This window comes from Mangifera indica, chromosome 14 (assembly GCF_011075055.1).
Source record: "Mangifera indica cultivar Alphonso chromosome 14, CATAS_Mindica_2.1, whole genome shotgun sequence".
In the NCBI taxonomy this organism is placed as follows: Eukaryota; Viridiplantae; Streptophyta; class Magnoliopsida; order Sapindales; family Anacardiaceae; genus Mangifera; species Mangifera indica.
This window is the reverse complement of record NC_058150.1, coordinates 3,986,117-4,006,415: the sequence shown is the minus strand read 5'-3', so window position 1 is coordinate 4,006,415 and position 20,299 is coordinate 3,986,117. Positions and strand designations below refer to the sequence as shown.

At 29.0% G+C, this 20,299-nt stretch overlaps 2 protein-coding genes across 3 annotated transcripts in view; both read right to left on the bottom strand.

The window, feature by feature from the left end:
* LOC123195904 (zinc finger BED domain-containing protein RICESLEEPER 1-like) overlaps nt 1-15,188 on the bottom strand; it is a 28,223-nt gene extending 13,035 nt beyond the window's left edge. The window contains exons 1-3 of one of the 2 annotated variants that reach the window (XR_006497540.1): nt 15,081-15,188; nt 14,870-15,010; nt 14,640-14,772 (exon numbers count right to left, since the gene is read on the bottom strand). The gene's annotated coding sequence lies outside the window, so the exon portion shown is untranslated. Of the gene's footprint in view, nt 1-14,639; nt 14,773-14,869; nt 15,011-15,080 lie in introns of those variants that run through there. The other variant, XM_044609771.1, reaches the window with a different exon arrangement.
* Nucleotides 96-2,597, bottom strand: LOC123195903 (zinc finger BED domain-containing protein RICESLEEPER 1-like). Its single transcript, XM_044609769.1, has 3 exons — nt 2,496-2,597; nt 2,281-2,421; nt 96-2,183 (listed from the first exon to the last, which is right to left on the bottom strand). The coding sequence occupies exon 3, from the start codon at nt 1,829-1,831 to the stop codon at nt 164-166; it is 1,668 nt and encodes a 555-aa protein (XP_044465704.1). The 5' UTR covers nt 1,832-2,183; nt 2,281-2,421; nt 2,496-2,597; the 3' UTR covers nt 96-163.
* Nucleotides 15,189-20,299: the final 5,111 nt, after the last annotated feature.

Sequence of the window (20,299 nt, the reverse complement as noted above, 5' to 3'; positions counted from 1 at the left end):
TAATTTTGATACACATATGTTTGTTATTATGTAATTGAATGATTTTAAATTAAAGATAAAATAACACGTAATTATATGATAATGCATCATCTATATATTTAAATTACGTATCAGAAATGTATACGTATTACACTACTCATATATTTTTATTTAAACAACTTCATTACAGACTTTCAAACGTATTCAACCAAGCTTTTGTACATCTCAAAGCACATTTTAAGTCTGCATCCAAACAAGGAACGCTAAAAATATTAGTATCTTCAGCCTCCCAAGGATAAAAAATATCTTCACTATAAATTAAAGGAATAGATAAGAAATCACGAGCCATCATAGCCAGTATCGGATAAGTTGGAGAATTAAGACGCCACCACTCCAGTATATCAAACTCTTCACATGGAGGAACCTTGAAATCCGTCAGATAACGGAGGAATTCTGATTTTGAAGAAGCGACCTCATCTGAATGCTGTGGAGAATTGTTGAGATCCTTTGCATATTCATTGTAAATATTTGTAACATCACCTATGATTTGATTGAAGTGCAAGTCTGCCTCATCATCATAAATTTCTTTGTAGAAATGTTGTACATCATCCTGTTTAAATCTTGGATCCAGAATCACTGTGATTACTATTACCAACTTGAAGTTGTTGCTATATTGATCAAAAATTTCTCTCCAAAGTAATGCAACAAGGTAGAAGTACTGATATTCAGTATTCTTTAATTGAAGCATTTTTAAAAATGATTTATAAACCATAGGGAAATACTCATTTACCAATTTAATTTCAGAACATTTCAGTTTCAAAAAATCATATTCCACATCTCTTAACAGTGTGCAAATGTTGTGCAGGAAAGCTGCATCCTCCCAATCAAAATTGATAGATTTGAAATCAGGATCTATATGTTCCAATTCACAAAATACTTCTTTATATCTCATTGCCCAATCAACCAGATCGAATTTCCTAGGAACATAATCGGCAAAATTTTTTGAAGTTACCTTTTTACCCATGGACTCAACTTTGTTTACCACAAATTCAAACTTATATTTGTTTGATGATGTCATGTAGTAGCCTCTAAGTTTCCCCACTTTGACCATAATATCACTTTCCCACAACACACTTCCTACTTCAAAAAAATAGTTACTTGAGAAAATAAATGCATCAAAGGTCCCCATGAAACGGTGTGAAACTCTTTCATTAAGCGAATTGGTAAGCTGAAGCTTCGTATCATTTGACAGACAATGACACTGATCAACTATAGACAAAATTCTTTTGTCTATGTTCCAATCTTGGAGCAACCCCATCAGGAGATGTTCATTAATGCGTCTCTCAATAGTAAAATTATCCTCTTCTAAATGAATAATCCAATTTTCCAATTGCCAATTATTATCAATAAACCAAATCATCACATACCAAACAGGAACATCAAGCAGCAACCTTCTAATTGATACATTAAAATGACGCGGAAGTACATCTAAATATCTATACAACTTATTTTTCCCTTTTTTATAAATCTCAAGTGTATCATCTTTTATTTTGTTAAACCAATCCTTAATCATCTTTTGCATTGAATTAGAATCATTCAACTCTTGATCAACCACAACTATCTCTTTCGCTTTATTAGCTACTCTATTTAGATTTTTCAAACAACTTCTTATATGATTTCTGAGATGTGTTATTCTTTTGTTGCTTAATCCATTAAAATCTTTCTTACAGTGTTGACATAAAGCTCTAATCATTTTATCTTTGTTTTCATACTTTGTGAAGTGGTTCCAAACATCTGACCATGTTTTTTGCTTAGAACATGATGATTTGTTCCCTTTTTTATTCTTCACCATATCAATCTCTTGATTTAAAGTCGGCTCAAAGTTGACATTTTGTTCTCTTACTTGAGTGATTCCCTGTTACAATACAAACAAATCTACACCTAATAAACAATAAAATAAAAATTACTAAATATTATTTATTTATTTTATTTAACCTGACCAAGTCAATTTTTGTTTTTGTTAAATTGAGGCAATAGATATAATACTAAATTATATAATTATTTAAAAACATTTTCACTAAAACATTATTATTATATGTATAATTAAGAGAGAACATAAATGAAGAGTAGCAGTAAAGAACCTGTCCACGCTTTAGATCGAAAGATTCGGGCGCTCTTCCTTGTTGTGCTCCAAATTCAATTTTCTTCACATATTTAATGGAAAAAACTATGTCAGTTCAAATAAAAAGTTCCAGCTATTAACAATGAAAGCCCATATAACATTAATTTTATAAGGTTTACTTGTATTTGTCGTTGAAGAGATTGAAAGTAAGTCATGGCTTCATGAAGGATTCCATCATTTTCAGAGCTCAAGTGATCCTTACACCAATAAACTAAATCTTGCAAACACTTCATTCCCTCACTGATTTTTATCTTTCCCACCTGCATACATAAATTACACATACATCAGAGAGATATATAATTATGTATGAATGAGAAAATTAACAAATACATACTTGAAAATAAAAACGAGGATCAGATCCAATAGATATTGCTTCCATCTCTTTCCCTTCACATGAACCTAAATTAATTTATTTCAATATGAATCAGTGAAAGACGGAAAGCGCCCTTGCGTGTATATATAGGAAGAAGAGTAAGTGAGGGATGCTTCTTCGCTTTTCCTTTTTTGTCTTTTAACCTTTGTTATAAGGGTTAGTGGCAGGTGGCTGGAGCCAAATCTCAATAGTGGACTGGCAGGTGGTTGGATTTCGGACGGCCGAAATCTGATGCAACCCACTAGCAAATTTAAAATTGAATTAAAACTTAAATTTGTGCGGAAAGAATGAAAATTAATTAAATGACTGTGTCAAGGTTTGATAAAATGACAATTACCACCCTTTTATGTCTGGAAGACCAAATACACACCCATGATCCACATATATTAGTGTATCTATTTGGTTATACTGTGAATGATTGTTATGTTATTTTATTTTATTTGCATAACAATCATTAACACATTTAATATAAATGTTAAATTATAAATATATTTTTTCAAGTTTAAAAATTTATCAATTACACTCTTAACAATTATTAAAATTTTAACCAACTATAAAATATTATGTTTCGGTCAGTTGTTCGGGAGCTTAATTTTTATTTTTGAAACTATTAAAAGACATGTTACAATTTAAAAATTTTAAAAACAACCTTAAACTTTTTTAAATTTTCAAGAAATGTAGTGCTAGGAATAGTGGCTACCGACAATGAAAACCAAGGGATGGATTTTCAAGAGGCAATATTGCTAAAGTTGTCTTCAAATAAGTCATAGCATCATTGAACATTTGTAGTTGTGTCTGTTTTGATGAAAAAATAATTGTGAAACAAAGGGTTTCATTCTTATGAGAGGATGGTCAAAATAAACTATATACAATAGGTAAAGAGTTTGTTGTGTTGCTGATGAAGAAATCACAACAAGAATTGTTTGATCTCAATGTAATATTTGTTAGAGAAGAAAGAATGTTTCACGATAACAAAAGAAAATAAGATAATGCACAATGATGGAAAATGAAATACTTAATCTAGACCGCGTCAAAAGGAAGAGAAGCTACTAGAGATAAACTAGTATCATGTCTGGGTGTTATATTTTGAGTTTAAAAAAAGAAAATGTCAAGACTTTTTCTTAAACCACCACCATGTACAGCCACCCTTTCATCGGCTCTTCCTTCCCCCACCATGAACAACCATGCCTACACCAACATCCCATCTTCAAGTTCAACTCCACCAGATAAAACTTCTTTTGCTCTTCGACGATAGCATTGGTGATGACTTCCAACAATGATTGACAAGTGTCAACGACGTCGATTGATATCTCTAATAATTTCCACAACAAAATTGATCATTTTCATAAAAATTCAGTCCAAAATCTTCAAATTGTTTTGTCTACATACACTATTAGGCTTGTTCTCTCATTTGGGATTTCAAATTGATTTTGTATTATTGATTGAATTTAAGGGGTATTGACTCTGAATTATTGTTTGAATAATGTAATATTGACATATTTTGTTTTGAAATAAAATTTTTCTGCTTATATGGTACATGTATTTTCAAATTTAAAATTTTGTTTGGTTTGAATTCTGTGATGTTGGGATCTTGATATGCTGACCCATTTATTTAGAAGTTCTTGATGTAAGTGGCTATTGATTTTTAATTTTGATCCTGATTCATTACTGCTTATGCAGTGTATTTCTAAAGCAAAATCTTTATTGTTTTTGTAGTCATAGAGTTAACAGAATAGCATCATTGAAAAGTTTAAGTGCACTTTGATGAATCTTTTAAGTTCATGTAGGATAGGATTTTCATTTTCATTATAGCACCGCTTGACCTCAATGTGATATTTATTAGAGAAGAAGGAACATTTTACAATAATAAAAGGAAATAGGACAATGCACGATGATAAAAAACAAAATGTCTCATTAGGTTGAGTCGGAAGGGAGAAAAGCTACTAAAAATAAACTAGAGTAACATCAATTCAGTCTCAAATAGAGAAATCAGTCAAAGACAGAGGTAAAAGTTTGTTGGAGATGGTTGTCCAAATAGTTGGTGGGAGGGTTAAAAAAAAAAATTTACAAAAATCAAATCAAATATTATATAAAAATGAAATCAAATATTTTGTTTAATAGGGCCTACCTACCTACCATTATTCTACCAATGAAACATGGATGTATCTATTTATGCTACATAACTTGACTAATTGATTAATCAATTACCTAAAATAATTATATATTTTTATCACGAAGCACATTAATTTGCTGTCGTGTGTAATCAATATATGTATTGTTTTTTTCCTCCAATAAAAGTCAACAGAGTGACCCTCTCTCAGTCAACAGTGAAACTTTTGTTAAAATAATTATAAATTTTTATTAATAATAAAATTATATATATAGATAATATATATAATTTTATATAAAAATAATAATATTTATTATGTAATTAAATATTATTTTATTTTTAATTAAAATTAAAATTTTAATAAATTATTATTATTATAATACAAATTATTTTTTTATTATTATTATAATATTAAGTGACAATTTAAAAGTTTATTTTAGGCCATTTTTTTAGAAGCGCACCATCTGTCACCACTTCAATAAAGGCCAACACACTAATTCCCGTCCAATTTCATGCATTGACAAAGGTCAAATACTTAACACCTAAGGGTTTAAGGTTTGATTTTTAAAAAATTTAAATATTTATATGTTAAATTTTAAAAATTCAAATTACCATTTATTATCTAGTTATTCTATCATATAAAATTAAATAATAAATAAATATTTAAATCTTTTAAAATTAACGCGTAAAAATTTATCAATGGACTAATATTATTTTAAATGATTGGTTGAATTAACACGTAGAAAAATATTATTAGATAAAAGTTCCTGTAAAAAATAGTCAATTAACCTTAAAATGAAAAAATATTGAGCAAGACATTTATTTACTTAATCAAATCATTTAACATTTGTAATTGTTAATTATGATTAAACAGCCATTTTATATACCCTGGCTAGACTACAGCAATGCTCCTTCCTGTTTGCCTAACTTGCAGTCAAACGTGTGGTTAGGTGGATTCAAGAAACAACTTCAAGGGAATATAAGTTTTATTAACCATATAAAAAGTCGTTGTCTGGGGGAGGACAAATGGCCCGGCTATCGCAGCCGGTAGAGCGCAAGCTTCTTAACCTTGTGGTGGGGGGTCCGAACTCCACAGTGGGCGTGTCTCTTTCGCCCGGCTAACGTGACGTTGAAACCTTAAACCCAAAAATAAAATCTAGAGATAAATCTAAAGACTTCTAACCAGTCGATGAAGCGCAAGTCTCTTAACTTTGTGGCGGTGAGTTCGAGCTGCACGGTAACAATGGTCTTAATGCAACTTGAAGCCCATTTTTATCTTATTTGGTCTTCGACTCAGGCCTGCAATTGCTGTTGGCTCTCGAAATGTTCAAAAATTTTGAAGGAAAATCTGAAGGCTGACAATGGTCTTAATGCAACTGGAAGCCCATTTTATCTTATTTGGTCTTGGACTCAGGCCTGCAACTGCCAGTGGCTCTGAACCGTTCAAAAAATTTTAAAGGATAAGAATGAAACAAGTAATAATTATGATTTCTACATAAGGAAAAAGTGGTTATTTTTACTAAATAAAACCTTAATAACTTTTCTGTTTATTTTAAAAAGATTAAGGTATATGTATAATTATATTACTAATTATATTTACTTTTCTAGAAATATAAAAGTAAAAAAAATTAAACTAATTGTAACGTACATTTTTACATGCGTTACTTTAGCAACTTATCAATATAAATGCCCATTATACAAGAATCTAGAGGTCAAAAGTTCTTGATATATAAAAGTTGAGTATGAGTATCCTCAACAAAGCAATTCTGATTTTCTTATTGAAGCTATTAATAATATCAAATATGACAATAATAAGTAAGTCGTTTAAATTTCCTGCACAGGTGAATGTTACTATAGTGAATAATTTGCAAAGCCAATTGGACTTGAGTCTTCATTGTAAATCTGCTGATGATGATCTTGGTGCACATGTGCTCTCTTATTTAGCTGAATTTTCGTTTCATTTTAAGATGAGGTTTATAGGGGTAACTCGATTTTATTGTCATTTTAGATGGCAGGGGGATGATGAGTGGTTTGATGTCTTCCTTCAAACCAGGGATGCTTGCAGTCATTGTATCTGGAATATAAGAGAAACTGGTCCATGCCTTGAAAAGCAATGTTTTCCTTGGAATCATTAATGAATGTATGTTTTTTTAAATTTCGAATTCTCTATGTAATTGAATAAAATATTTTTGAATTACTTTAAATATTTGCAATATTGACCATGAAACTTATTGATTCACGAAATCAAAGTAAATCTGAGTTCGTCAAATTCAGTTGAGTTAATCTTCCACATAGCACGAAACCAAAGAAGTAAACGTGTGTGTGTGTATATATATATATATAAGTAAACGTGTTAAATCATTTGTAATGATATTCCAAGATTAAACTTATAAAAAAATCATAAAACTTAATCACTCTATGCAGAATTACTTTAGAGTTTGATCTTGAACTATTTAAAAAATATGAAAGGATAAGAATGAAATAAGTAATAATTTTGGTTTCTATGTATATCTAAATAATACACAATAAATTTATAGTATCTTTTAGTTTTATGAGTATTGAATGCAATCTTCATCATCTGACTTGAAAAAAGCAATTTTTGCAGTGATTACATATTTGTAATGACGAACATAAAACACAAAAGGAAAAAAGTTGCAATTTTTACTAGAAAAAAGATTAATTAATAACATTTGATATGATTGAAAAGATTAAGGTATGTTTATAATTATAATAATATTTATATTTACTTTCTAAATATATATAAAAATAATTGTCTTATATAAGGTTTTCAAAACCGAACCGGAATAAAAACCGTTTTAAGTATCGGTTTCGATCGGAACGGTTGAACCGTTTGGACCGGTTGGACCGGTTTTATGTAAAAACCTAAAAAATTATATTTAATTACTAATTACATATGTTTTACACAATCCAAATACATTCAATCCAAACATTCAATATAGATACATAATAAAATTACAAATTCGTAACATAAAATTACAAATTAATAATAAATCAATTAATATTTACTAATTTATATATTTTCAAATTAAGAATTGTTATTTTCCAGGCATTCCAAAACTTTCCAGGCATTCAAAAAATAAACTTTTTTCCAGGCATTCCAAACTTTCAATATATACTGTTTCAATCAAGCATGGTTTATATATGTAAATACTTTTTAATACTGTTTCAAAGCATTGGAAGGAAACACACTAGCTTCCCGTCGTTGCCTGAGAAGTCGCCGGTCACAACAACAACGGAACTCGTCATCGTCGGCCGCCGTCTGAGACTGAGAAGTCGCCGTGAAAGGTTGCAATATAGCCGTGAAGCTACTGTCTTGTGAGCCTACAAACCAACAGCCCTCGGCAGCTTCGTCGTCGTTGACAGGCGTCTTTAAACGGTCGTCGACAACAGATGAATCGGCGACCGTTTCAACTTGTGACGTCGGAGCAAGTCGTCGGCTACAGCAAATCCCTTTGCGTCTGCGAGCACTGCAAGTAACAGGAGGAAAGTTTTATATAAACTGAGTCTGCGTGTACAGCAAATCCCTTTTGAACCAGTGGACCGCATTAACCGGGTTGAACCGCGGTTCAGATGCGAATCGGAGGTTCGACCGCGGTCCAATTCGATTTTAATCCTAAAACGGTTCTGAGCTTAATAACAGTCGGCTACAGTGCCGGTTCACGGTCCGGCCGGTCCAACCGTCCGGTCCGATCCGGTTTTTAAATCTTTGGTCTTACAGTTGTCATTTCAGGAACATACTAATATAAATACCTACCATATGAAAACCAGAGATCAAAAGTTGTTCTTGATAAATAAAAGTTGAGAATGAGTACCCTCAACAAAGCTATTATGATTTTCTTACTGAAACTATTAATAATATCAAATATAGTGATAATAAGTGAATCATTTAGCATCCCTGAGAAGGTAAATGTTACTATAGTAAATGATTTGCGAAGTAAAGCGAACTTGACTCTTCATTGTAAATCTACTGATGATGATCTTGGTGCACATGTGTTGCCTTATTTGGGTAAATACTCTTTTCATTTTCAGGTAAAATTTTTTGGGGGAACTTGATTTTATTGTCATTTCGGATGGCAGAAGCGTTCCGAGTCGTTTGATATATTTATTCAAATCACGGATGCTTGTAGGCATTGTGTCTGGGAGATAAGAGAAACTGGTCTATGCGTTGAAGACTTTAAGGGGGTGTTTGATTTAGATAATGTTTTATTACCAAAATAGAAAGATTACCTTGAAAATAGATTACTTAGAAGATTAATGGGTATAAATTATTATTATGTTTGATAAAATTTGATAGTTATAAATAATTATTGTGTTTGGTTAAAGGTAATAAAATATTACTAATAAATTATTTTACTTAAATACCCTTGAATATAATTGTTTTAAATATTTTTATATTATTTATCATATTAATAAAAAAATAATTTATTTTTGTCTCAAAAAATTAATAAATAATAATATAATTATAATAAAATCAAGATTACTTTAGTAATCTTTAAATATCTAAGGTAAAGGTGGTAATCAGATTACTATTTATATTACATGTCACGTCAGTATTGATAATAGAAGATTATTGTAATATTTTATTATTGATAAATCAAACAAAAAGATAAAAGATAGATTACTAAATTAATCTTAAAAACTTGAAACCGAACTTCCCCTAAAAAGTTTTGTTATCCTTGGAATAAAAATAGTCGATGAATGTTTTTCACAAAGTTCTCTACGAAGTTGAATAAAATATTATTAAGTTATTATTGAATTTGATGTTCAAGAAATATTTTATATTTCAACATTTTGAACACACGTTGTTCTAAAGAGCCAACATTCTAAAAATATATATTCTATTCAAAAATTTTAAATATATTAATTAATAAGAAATATTAATGAATTAGATGGACCCTTACCTGGTAAAGAATAAGAGAATGGATATATAATGACGCGATAAATTAATTGATTCACATAACATGTCCACTTATATAATATAAGTGTTTTAGCATATTATATAAAACTTACCTCCTAAGATGTTCAAAATTGGTTAACTGAATTGGTTTATCAATTTTTGAACTAAATTAAATTTTCAGTTTAAAAAAATCATGAACAAATTTAATAATCAACCAATTTTGAATCGAATTGAAAATACTAATTTATTGAACTCAATTTTTAATTAACCGAATTTATTCAAATTTTTTAAAACCAATTCGATTTGGTTAATTATTTTTGAAAATTAGACAAATTAATAACTGAATCAAAAAATTGATTTTTTTATATTTTTTAAACAGTATCTGAATCAATTTTTCAAATAACCTATTTTTTAGTTCAATTTTTTATTCTAAAATCACTTCAGTTTGAATATTGTATAATTTTAAACATCCCTATTTATCTATAAGAAATATCTTGAATGATAATAGAAGGGTTTTATATATAAAAGAAATATAAATTTAATTTTTTTTAACTATATTTTCAAAACAAACTTTTGACTACCACGCTTTCTTACCCAAAAGGAAAATCTACAAACTAACCATTGTCTTAATGCATACTCAAAACCCATTTTGATCTTATTTGGTCCTGGACTCACGGCCTACTCTTGAACTGTTCAACAAATTTTAAAAGATAAGAATGAAATAAGTAGTAATTTTGGTTCCCACTTATATTTCAATAATATGCAGTGAATTTATACCATCTTTTATTTGTATAAGTATTGAATGTAATTCTTATTATCTTAATTTAAATAACAATTACGCATTTACAATTACAAATGTAAAACAAACAAGGAAAAAAAAGTTGTTATTTCTACTAAATAAAAATTTAATAGCATTTATTTTCATTAAAACGATTAAGGTAAGTGTATGATTATAATACTATTCATAATTACTTTCTAAAAACATATAAATAAAGATAAAATCAAAATAATTGTAACGTATATCTATCACTTTAGTAACTTATAAATATTAATAATTATTATACAAAAATTTAGAGGTAAAAAATTTTTAATTTTTAAAAATTGAGTATGAGTATGAGGTCAAAACCAATTATGATTTTCTTATTGAAACTATTAATGATATCAAATATGGCGGTAATAAGTAAGTCGTTTAGTTTTCTTCCCAAGGTAAATGTTACTATAGTGAATGATTTGCAAAGTAAATTGGACTTGGCTTTTCATTGTAAATCCGCTGATGATGATCTTGGTGCACATGTGATTTCTCATTCGGCTGAATTCTCTTTTCATTTTCAGTTAAGTGTTTTGGGGGGAACACGATTTTATTGTCATTTCAGATGGCAAGGGGGTGATGAGTGGTTTGATATCTTCATTCAGATGAGAGATATTTGCAGGCATTGTATTTGGAATATAAGAGAAAATGGTCCATGCCTTGAAGACGATGACGAGACTTGTTTTCCTTGGAATCATTAACAAATATATGTTATTTTTTTTATAAGTTCTTTATGAAATTGAATAAGATTGTTATTAAATTTCTTAATTAGTTGTAAGGATAAAATTGTTATTTTATTATTAATATTAAAATAAATAAAATTACATTTTATTTTTTCTTCTTAGTTTAAAAAAAATAACAATTTGTCTCATTCAAAAGTTTGAAAATTTACATTTTTCTCTTATTAAGATTTACTTTTTTCCTCTTCCTTCTCCAATAGCCAAACTCCAATTGAAACCGGTTTTCATCCTATCATTTTCCCTCTACCTTCAACAATGACTCCCAATGAAGCCCTAATGTTATGGAGCACGAAAATAAAGAGTCTTCACAAATCATCTCCAAACGACGTGAATCGACTTTGTTTTCTGTAGATTCAGCTTCGGACAAAGCCAAATAGCATGATGGAAGCTTTGTCTAGAGCCGATTTGACAAAAAATACCGACAAACCTAGAGAAGCTTCGTTGATTCAGTTTCTTCATTTTGATTCATCATTAGTTGAGGTTTCTTTACCTATCATTAGACTTCATTTTTGTATTATACATATCATAGTTTCTCATATTCTTTTTTATAAAGGGTATATTAGACTTTACATGAAAATACCGTAAAGGAAATAAAATTGACTTATATCTTTTATCATTTACTTAAATTGAACTAGTTAATTCAATCAATCTTACTAAGATTAATGGCCTTACTCGATACAAGGAAGAGAAATTTTTGTTTCAATAGTTGGATTGCTTTCACCCAATCCCAAAAATTAAGAAGATGGTATAATTTTTATTTAATCTGTGTTCAAGAAATTTTTTTTTTAGGTGTGTTTTCCACCAAACTAAACTATATTTTTTAAAAAAATATTTTTGGAATTTATATTTAATAATTAAATAAAAAATATTTTAAATATTAATTCAAATAGTAAAGTAAAACTATAATCTTTTTTCCGTATATTTATTTATTTAATTTTCCTGTTTGTTTTGAAGATTGTCGGTATAATATGTTTATATAATTTAAAACTTAATTTAAATCAATCAAAAGCAGAGATTCTATAAAAAAATACATATTAAACTATTTTTCTTCATTTTGCAATTGGTCAAACATATTTTTATTTGTGACTTCGAAAAAAAAAATCCTTATAATATTTATATTATTTAACTATATAAGCCGTATGGGACTTAACTGATTCAATTGTTAATTAGTCATAAAATGACAACTAGAGCAATTCGATCATTTGTTTCACAATTGATATGATTTCTTTGTTTTTCTGAAATCAATTTTTATGGTGATTAACTTATATTTTTTAATTTTATTTTTTAAAATATTTTCTGGTGTTTTATCTTTTAGTAATTTTAATTTATTTCTAAAAGAAATAATTTTTATGTATTTATTTTTTATATAAAATATTGATCCCTTGTTTTAATATTAATTTCGTGATTATTCTATTGAAAGGGAAATTTAATAAATGGGAAAAATGAAACATATATTTTAATAAAATTATGTATACATAATTTTAATATATAGTTTAAATACACATATGTTTGTTATTATGTAATTGAATGTTTTTAAATTAAAGATAAAATAACACTCAATTATATGATAATACATCATTTATATACTTTAATTATATATAAAAATATATATACACGTAACAGTGTTCACGTATTTTTATTTAAACAACTTTATTACAGACTTTCAATCTCATTCAACCAAGCTTTTGTACATCCCAAAGCACATTTTTAAGTCAGCATCCAAACAATGAAAGTTAAAAATATTAGGAACTTCCTCCTCCAAACGATCGAAAATATCTCTGATATAAGCAAAAGGAATAGATAAAAAATCACGAGCTATCATAGCCAGTGTTGGATAAGTTGGAGAATTAAGACGCCACCACTCCAGTATATCAAACTCTTCACATGAAGAAACCTTGGGATCCATCAAATAACGGTGGAATTCTGATTTTGAAGAAGCGACCTCATCTGAATGCTGTGGAGAATTGTTGAGATCCTTTGCATATTCATTGCAACTATTTGTAACATCACCCATGATTTGATTGAAGTGCAAGTCTGCCTCATCATCATAAATTTCTCTGTAGAAAAGTTGTACATCATCCTGTTTAAATCTTGGATCCAGAATCACTGTGATTACTAATACCAACTTGAAGTTGTTGCTATATTGATCAAAAATTTCTCTCCAAAGTAATGCAACAAGGCAGAAGTACTGATATTCAGTATTCTTTAATTGTCGCATTTTAAAAAATGATTGATAAACTTTAGGGAAAAACCCATTTGCCAATTTAAATCCAGAACATTTCCCTTCCCAAAAATCATTTTCCAGATCTATTAACAGTGTGCAAATGTTGTGCAGGAAAGCTGCATCCTCCCAATCAAAAATGATTGATTTGAAATCAGGATCTATATGTTCCAATTCACAAAATACTTCTTTATATCTCATTGCCCAATCAACCAGATCGAATTCCTCAGGAACATAAAGGGCAAAATTTTCCCAAGTTACCTTTTTACCCATGGACTCAACTTTCTCTACAACAAATTCAAACTTATATTTGTTTGGTGATGTCATGTAGTAATCTCTAAGTTTCCCCACTTTGGCCATAATATCACTTTCCCACAACACACTTCTTGCTTCCAACAAAAAATCCCTTGAGAAAAAATTTGCATCAAAGGTCCCCATGAAACGGTGTGAAGCTCTTTCATTAAGCAAAGAGGTAAGTTGAAACCACGCATCATCTAACAGACCATCAAACGAATCAAATATAGATAAAATTCTTTTGTCTATGTTCCAATCTTGAAGCAACCACATCAGGAAATGTCCATTAATAAGATCATCCTCAAATAAATGAATAATCCAATTTTTCAATTTCCTATTATTATCAATAAACCAAATCATCACATACCAAGCAGGAGGAACATCGTGCGCCAACCTTCCAATTGATACATTAAAATGACGTGAAAGTACTTTTAAATATCTATACAACTTATTTTTCTCTCGTTTATAAGCCTCAAGTATATCATCTTTTACTCCATTCAACCCATCTTTAATCATCTTTTGCACTAAATTAGAATCATTCAACTCTCGATCAACCACAACTATCTCTTTCGCTTTATTAGTTACTCTATTTGGATTTTTCAAACAACTTCTTATATGATTTCTAAGATATATTGTTTCACTCTTGTTTGATCCATCAAAATCTTTCTTACAGTGTTCACATAGAGCTTTGATCTTCTTATCTTTGTTTTCATACTTTGTGAAGTGATTCCAAACATCTGACCACGTTTCTCGCTTAGAACATGATGATATATTTTCTTTTTTATTCATCACCATATCAATATTTTGATTTAGTGTCAGTTCGAAGTTGACACTTTGTTCTCTTACTTGAGTGATTCTCTGTTATAATACAAACAAATCTACACCTAATAAACAATAAAATACAAATTGCTAAATATTATTTATTTATTTTATTTAACCTGACCAAGTCAATTTTTATTTTTGTTAAATTGAGGCAATAGACATAATACTAAATTGTATAATTATTTAAAAACATTTTCACTAAAACATTATTATTATATGTATAATTAAGAGAGAACATAGATGAAGAGTAGCGGTAAAGAACTTGTCCAGGTCGTAGTTTGAAAGATCCAGGCGCTCTTCCCTGTTGTGCTCCAAATTCAATTTCCTTCACATATTTAATGGAAAAAGCTACGTCAGTTCAGATAAAATGTTTCAGTTATTAACAATGAATGACCATATAACATTTGTTCTATAAGAGTTACTTGTATTTGTCGTTGAAGAGATTGAAGGTAGATCATGGCTTCATGAAAGATTCCACCATTTTCAAGGCTCAAGTTGTCCTTGAACCAATGAACTAAAGCTTACAAACACTTCATTCCCTCACTGATTTTTACCTTTCCCACCTACGTACATAAATTACACACACATCAGGGAGAAATAATTATGTATAAATGAGAAAATGAACACACATACTTGAAAATATAAACGAGGATCAGATCCAATGGATATGTCTTCCATATCTTTCCTAACAAATGAACCTAATTAATTTATTTCAATATGAATCTGTGAAAGACAGAGAGCGCCCCTGCGTATATATATAGGAATAAGAATAAGTGAGGATGCTTCTTTGCTCTTTCCTTTTTTGTCTTTTAACCTTTGTAATAACGATTAGTGGCAGGTGGCTGGAGCCAAATGTCAATACTGAAGTGGTGGTGGTTGGATTTCGGACGGCCGAAATCTGATGCAACCCACTAGCAAATTAAAAATTGAATTACAACTTAAATTTGTGGGAAAAGAATGAAAATTAATTAAATTAAGGTCAAATGACCATGTCAAGGTTTGATAAAATGACAATTACCACCCTTTTAAGTCTCTAAGACCAAATACACACCCATGATCCACATACATTAGTATATCTATTTGGTTTTACTATGAATGATTGTTATGTTATTTTATTTTATTTGCATAACAATCATTAACACACTTAATATAAATGTAAATTACAAATATATTTTTACAAGTTTAAAAATTTATCAATTACACTCTTAACAATTATTAAAATTATAACCAACTATAAAATGTTATGTTTTGGTCAATTATTTAAGAGTTTAATTGTTATTTTTGAAATTATTAAAGGATATATTACAATTTAAAAATTTTAAAAACAACCTTAAACTTTTTAAAATTTTCAAGAAATGTAGCGCTAGGAATATTGGCTACAGGCAATGAAAACCAAGGGATAGATTTTCAAGAGGCACTATTGCTAAAGTTGTCTTCAAATCAGTCATAGCATCATTGAACATTTGTAATTGTGTATGTTTTGATGAAAAAATAATTGTGAAACAAAGGGTTTCATTCTTGTGAGAGGATAATCAGAATAAACTATATACAATATGTAAAGAGTTTGTTGTGTTGTTGATGAAGAAATCACAACAATAATTGTTTGATCTCAACGTAATATTTGTTAGAAAATAAATAACGTTTCACGATAACAAAAAAAAAAAGGATAATGCACAATGATGGAAAATGGAATCCTTAATCTAGACCACATCACAAGGAAGAGAGGCTACTAGAGATAAACTAGTATGTGGTCTGGGTGTTGTATTTCGCATTTAAAAAAAGAAAATGTTAAGACTTCTTCTTAAACCACCACCATGTACAACCACCCTTTCATCGACTCTTCCTTCCCCCACCATGGCTGCACCAACATCCTATCTTCAAGTTCAACTCCACCAAATAAAACTTCTTTTGCTCTTCGACGGTAGCATTGGTGATGACTTCCAGCAGTGATTGACAAGTGTTTACGACATCGATTGATATCTCTAATAATTTTCACAACAAAATTGATCATTTTTGTAAAAATTCAGTCCAAAATCTTCAAATTGTTTTGTCTACATACACTATTAGGCTTGTTCTCTCATTTGGGATTTTAAATTGATTTTGTATTATTGATTGAATTTAAGGACTCTGAATTATTGTTTGAATAATGTAATACTGACATATTTTGTTTTGAAATAAAATTTTTCTGCATATATCGTACATGTATTTTCAAATTTAAAATTTTGTTTTGTTTGAATTCTGTGATGTTGGGATCTTGATATGCTGACCCATTTATTTAGAAGTTCTTGATGTAAGTGGCTATTGATTTTTTAATTTTGATCCTGATTCATTACTGCTTATGCAGTGTATTTCTAAAGCAAAATCTTTGTTGTTTTTGTAGTCATAGAGTTAACAGAATAGCATCACTGAAAATGTGATCCTGAATCTTTTAAGTTCATGCATAAAAGGATTTTCATTTTCATTATAGCACCATTTGATCAAAATGTGATATTTGTTAGAGAAGGATAAACATTTTATAGTAAACATTTTATTAGACAATACACAATAATGAAAAACGAAATATCTCATTTAGATTGAATCGGAAAGGAGAGAGACTACTAAAAATATATTAGACTAACATCAACTCAGTCTCAAGTAGAGAAATCAGTGAAAGACAGAGAAAAAAGTTCATGGAAGATGGTTGTGCAAATAGTTGGAGAGAGGGTTGACATTTTCAAAGTTAGGGGGACAATTGCAAAAAGAAAAAGATGAAATTCTAGAGTAAGGGAAAAAGTCAGATTAGAAAACTGACAGGTGTAGGAAGATATTTTCCACTCTAATAATATAAAAAATTGTGAATTATTGATGAAAATTTTGTATAATTTATACTATTATTATACAATCTTAAAAGAAATCACAATCCCATGAAAATAAAATAGAGGGATTACAATAAATTTTTTAAATTTAAATTTAAATTACCATTTATTATCTAGTCATTCCATCGCATAAAATTAAATCAAAAATAAATATTTAAATCTTTTAAAATTAGCACGTAAAAATTTGCCAATGAACTAATATTATTTTAAATGATTGGTTGAATTAACACGTAGAAAAATATTATTAGATAAAAGTTCCTGTAAAAAATAGTCAATTAACCTTAAAATGAAAAAAAATATTGAGCAAGATATTTATTTACTTAATCAAATCATTTAACATTTTTAATTGTTAATTATGATTAAACAGCCATTTTATATACCCTGGCTAGACTACAGCAATGCTCCTTCCTGTTTGCCTAACTTACAGTCAAACGTGTGGTTAGGTGGATTCTAGAAACAACTTCAAGGGAATATTAGTTTTATTAACCATATAAAAAGTCGTTGTCTGGGGGAGGACAAATGGCCCGGCTATCGCAGTCAGTAGAGCGCAAGCTTCTTAACCTTGTGGTGGGGGGTCCGAACTCCACAGTAGGCGTGTCTCTTTCGCCCGGCTAACGTGACGATGAAACCTTAAACAGAAAAATAAAATCTAGAGATAAAATCTAAAGACTTCTAACCAGTCGATGGAGCGCAAGTCTCTTAACTTTGTGGCGATGAGTTCGAGCTGCACGGTAACAATGGTCTTAATGCAACTTGAAGCCCATTTTTATCTTATTCGGTCTTCCACTCAGGCCTGCAATTGCTGTTGGCTGTCGAAATGTTCAAAAATTTTAAGGAAAATCTGAAGGCTGACAATGGTCTTAATGCAACTCGAAGCCCATTTTTATCTTATTTGGTCTTGGACTCAGGCCTGCAATTGCCATTGGCTCTGAACTGTTCAAAAAATTTTAAAGGATAAGAATGAAACAAGTAATAATTTTGGTTTCTGCATAAGGAAAAAAGTGGTTATTTTTACTAAATAAAACATTAATAACTTTTCTGTTTATTTTAAACAGATTAAGGCATGTGGATAATTATAATACTAATTATATTTACTTTTCTAGAAATATAAAAGTAAAAAAAAATTAAACTAATTGTAACGTACTTTTTTACATACGTTACTTTAGCAACTTATCAATATAAATACCTATTATACAAAAACTTAAAGGTCAAAAGTTCTTGATATATAAAAGTTAAGTATGAGTATCCTCAACAAAGCAATTTTGATTTTCTTATTGAAGCTATTAATAATATCAAATATAGCGATAATAAGTGAATCATTCAGCTTCTCTGATAAGGTAAATGTTACTATAGTGAATGATTTGCAAAATAAATTAGACTTGGCTCTTCATTGTAAATCCGCTGATGATGATCTTGGTGCACATGTACTTTCTCATTCGGCTGAATACTCTTTTCATTTTAAGTTGAGTGTTTTGAAGGGAACTCGATTTTATTGTCATTTCAGATGGCAAGGGGGTGATGAGTGGTTTGATATCTTCATTCAGTTAAGAGATACTTGCAGGCATTGTATCTGGAATATAAGAGAAACTGGTCCATGCCTTGAAAAGCACTGTTTTCCTTGGAATCATTAATGAATGTATGTTTCTTTTAATTTCGAATTCTCTATGTAATTGAATAAAATATTTTTGAGTTACTTTAAGTATTTGCAATATTAACCATAAAACTTATTGATTCACGAAATCAAAGTAAATCCGAGTTCGTCAAATTCAGTTGAGTTATTCTTCCACATAGCATGAAACCAAAGAAGTAAACGTGTGTGTGTGTGTGTGTATAAAAGTAAACATGTTAAATCATTTGTAACGATATTCCAAGATTAAACTTATAAAAAAATCATAAAACTTAATCACTTTATGCAGAATTACTTTAGAGTTTGATCTTGAACTATTTAAAAAATCTGAAAGGATAAGAATGAAATAAGTAATAATTTTGGTTTCTATGTATATCTAAATAATACACAATAAATTTATAGTATCTTTTAGTTTTATGAGTATTGAATGCAATCTTCATCATCTTACTTGAAAGAAGCAATTTTTGCAGTGATTACATATTTGTAATGACGAATATAAAACACAAAAGGAAAAAAGTTGCAATTTTTACTAGAAAAAAGATTAATTAATAACATTTGATATGATTGAAAAGACTAACGTATGTTTATAATTATAATAATATTTATATTTACTTTCTAAATATATATAAAAATAATTGTCCTATACTCTCTTACAGTTGTCATTTCAAGAACATACCAATATAAATACCTACCATATGAAAACCAGACACCAAAAGTTGTTCTTGATAAATAAAAAGTTAAGAATGAGTACCCTCAACAAAGCTATTATGATTTTCTTATTGAAACTATTAATAATATCAAATATAGCGATAATAAGTTAATCATTTAGCTTCCCTAAGAAGGTGAATGTTACTATAGTGAATGATTTGCGAAGTAAGGCGAACTTAGCTCTTCATTGTAAATCTGCTGATGATGATCTTGGTGCACATGTGTTGCCTTATTCGGGTGAATACTCTTTTCATTTTCAGGTAAAATTTTTTGGGGGAACTCGATTTTATTGTCATTTCGGATGGCAGAAGCGTTCCGAGTGGTTTGATATCTTTATTCAAATCAGGGATGCTTGTAGGCATTGTGTCTAGGAGATAAGAGAAACCAGTCCATGCGTTGAAGACTTTAAGGGGGCGTTTGGTTTGGGTAATGTTTTATTATCAAAATAGAAAGATTACTTTAAAGATAAATTACTTAGAAGATTATTGGGTATAAATTATTACTATGTTTGATAAAATTTGATAGGTATAAATAATTATTGTGTTTGGTTAAAGGTAATAAAAAATTACTAATAAATTATTTTACTTAAATACCCTTGAATATAATTATTTTTAAATATTTTTATATTATTTATCATATTAATCAAAAATTAATTTATTATT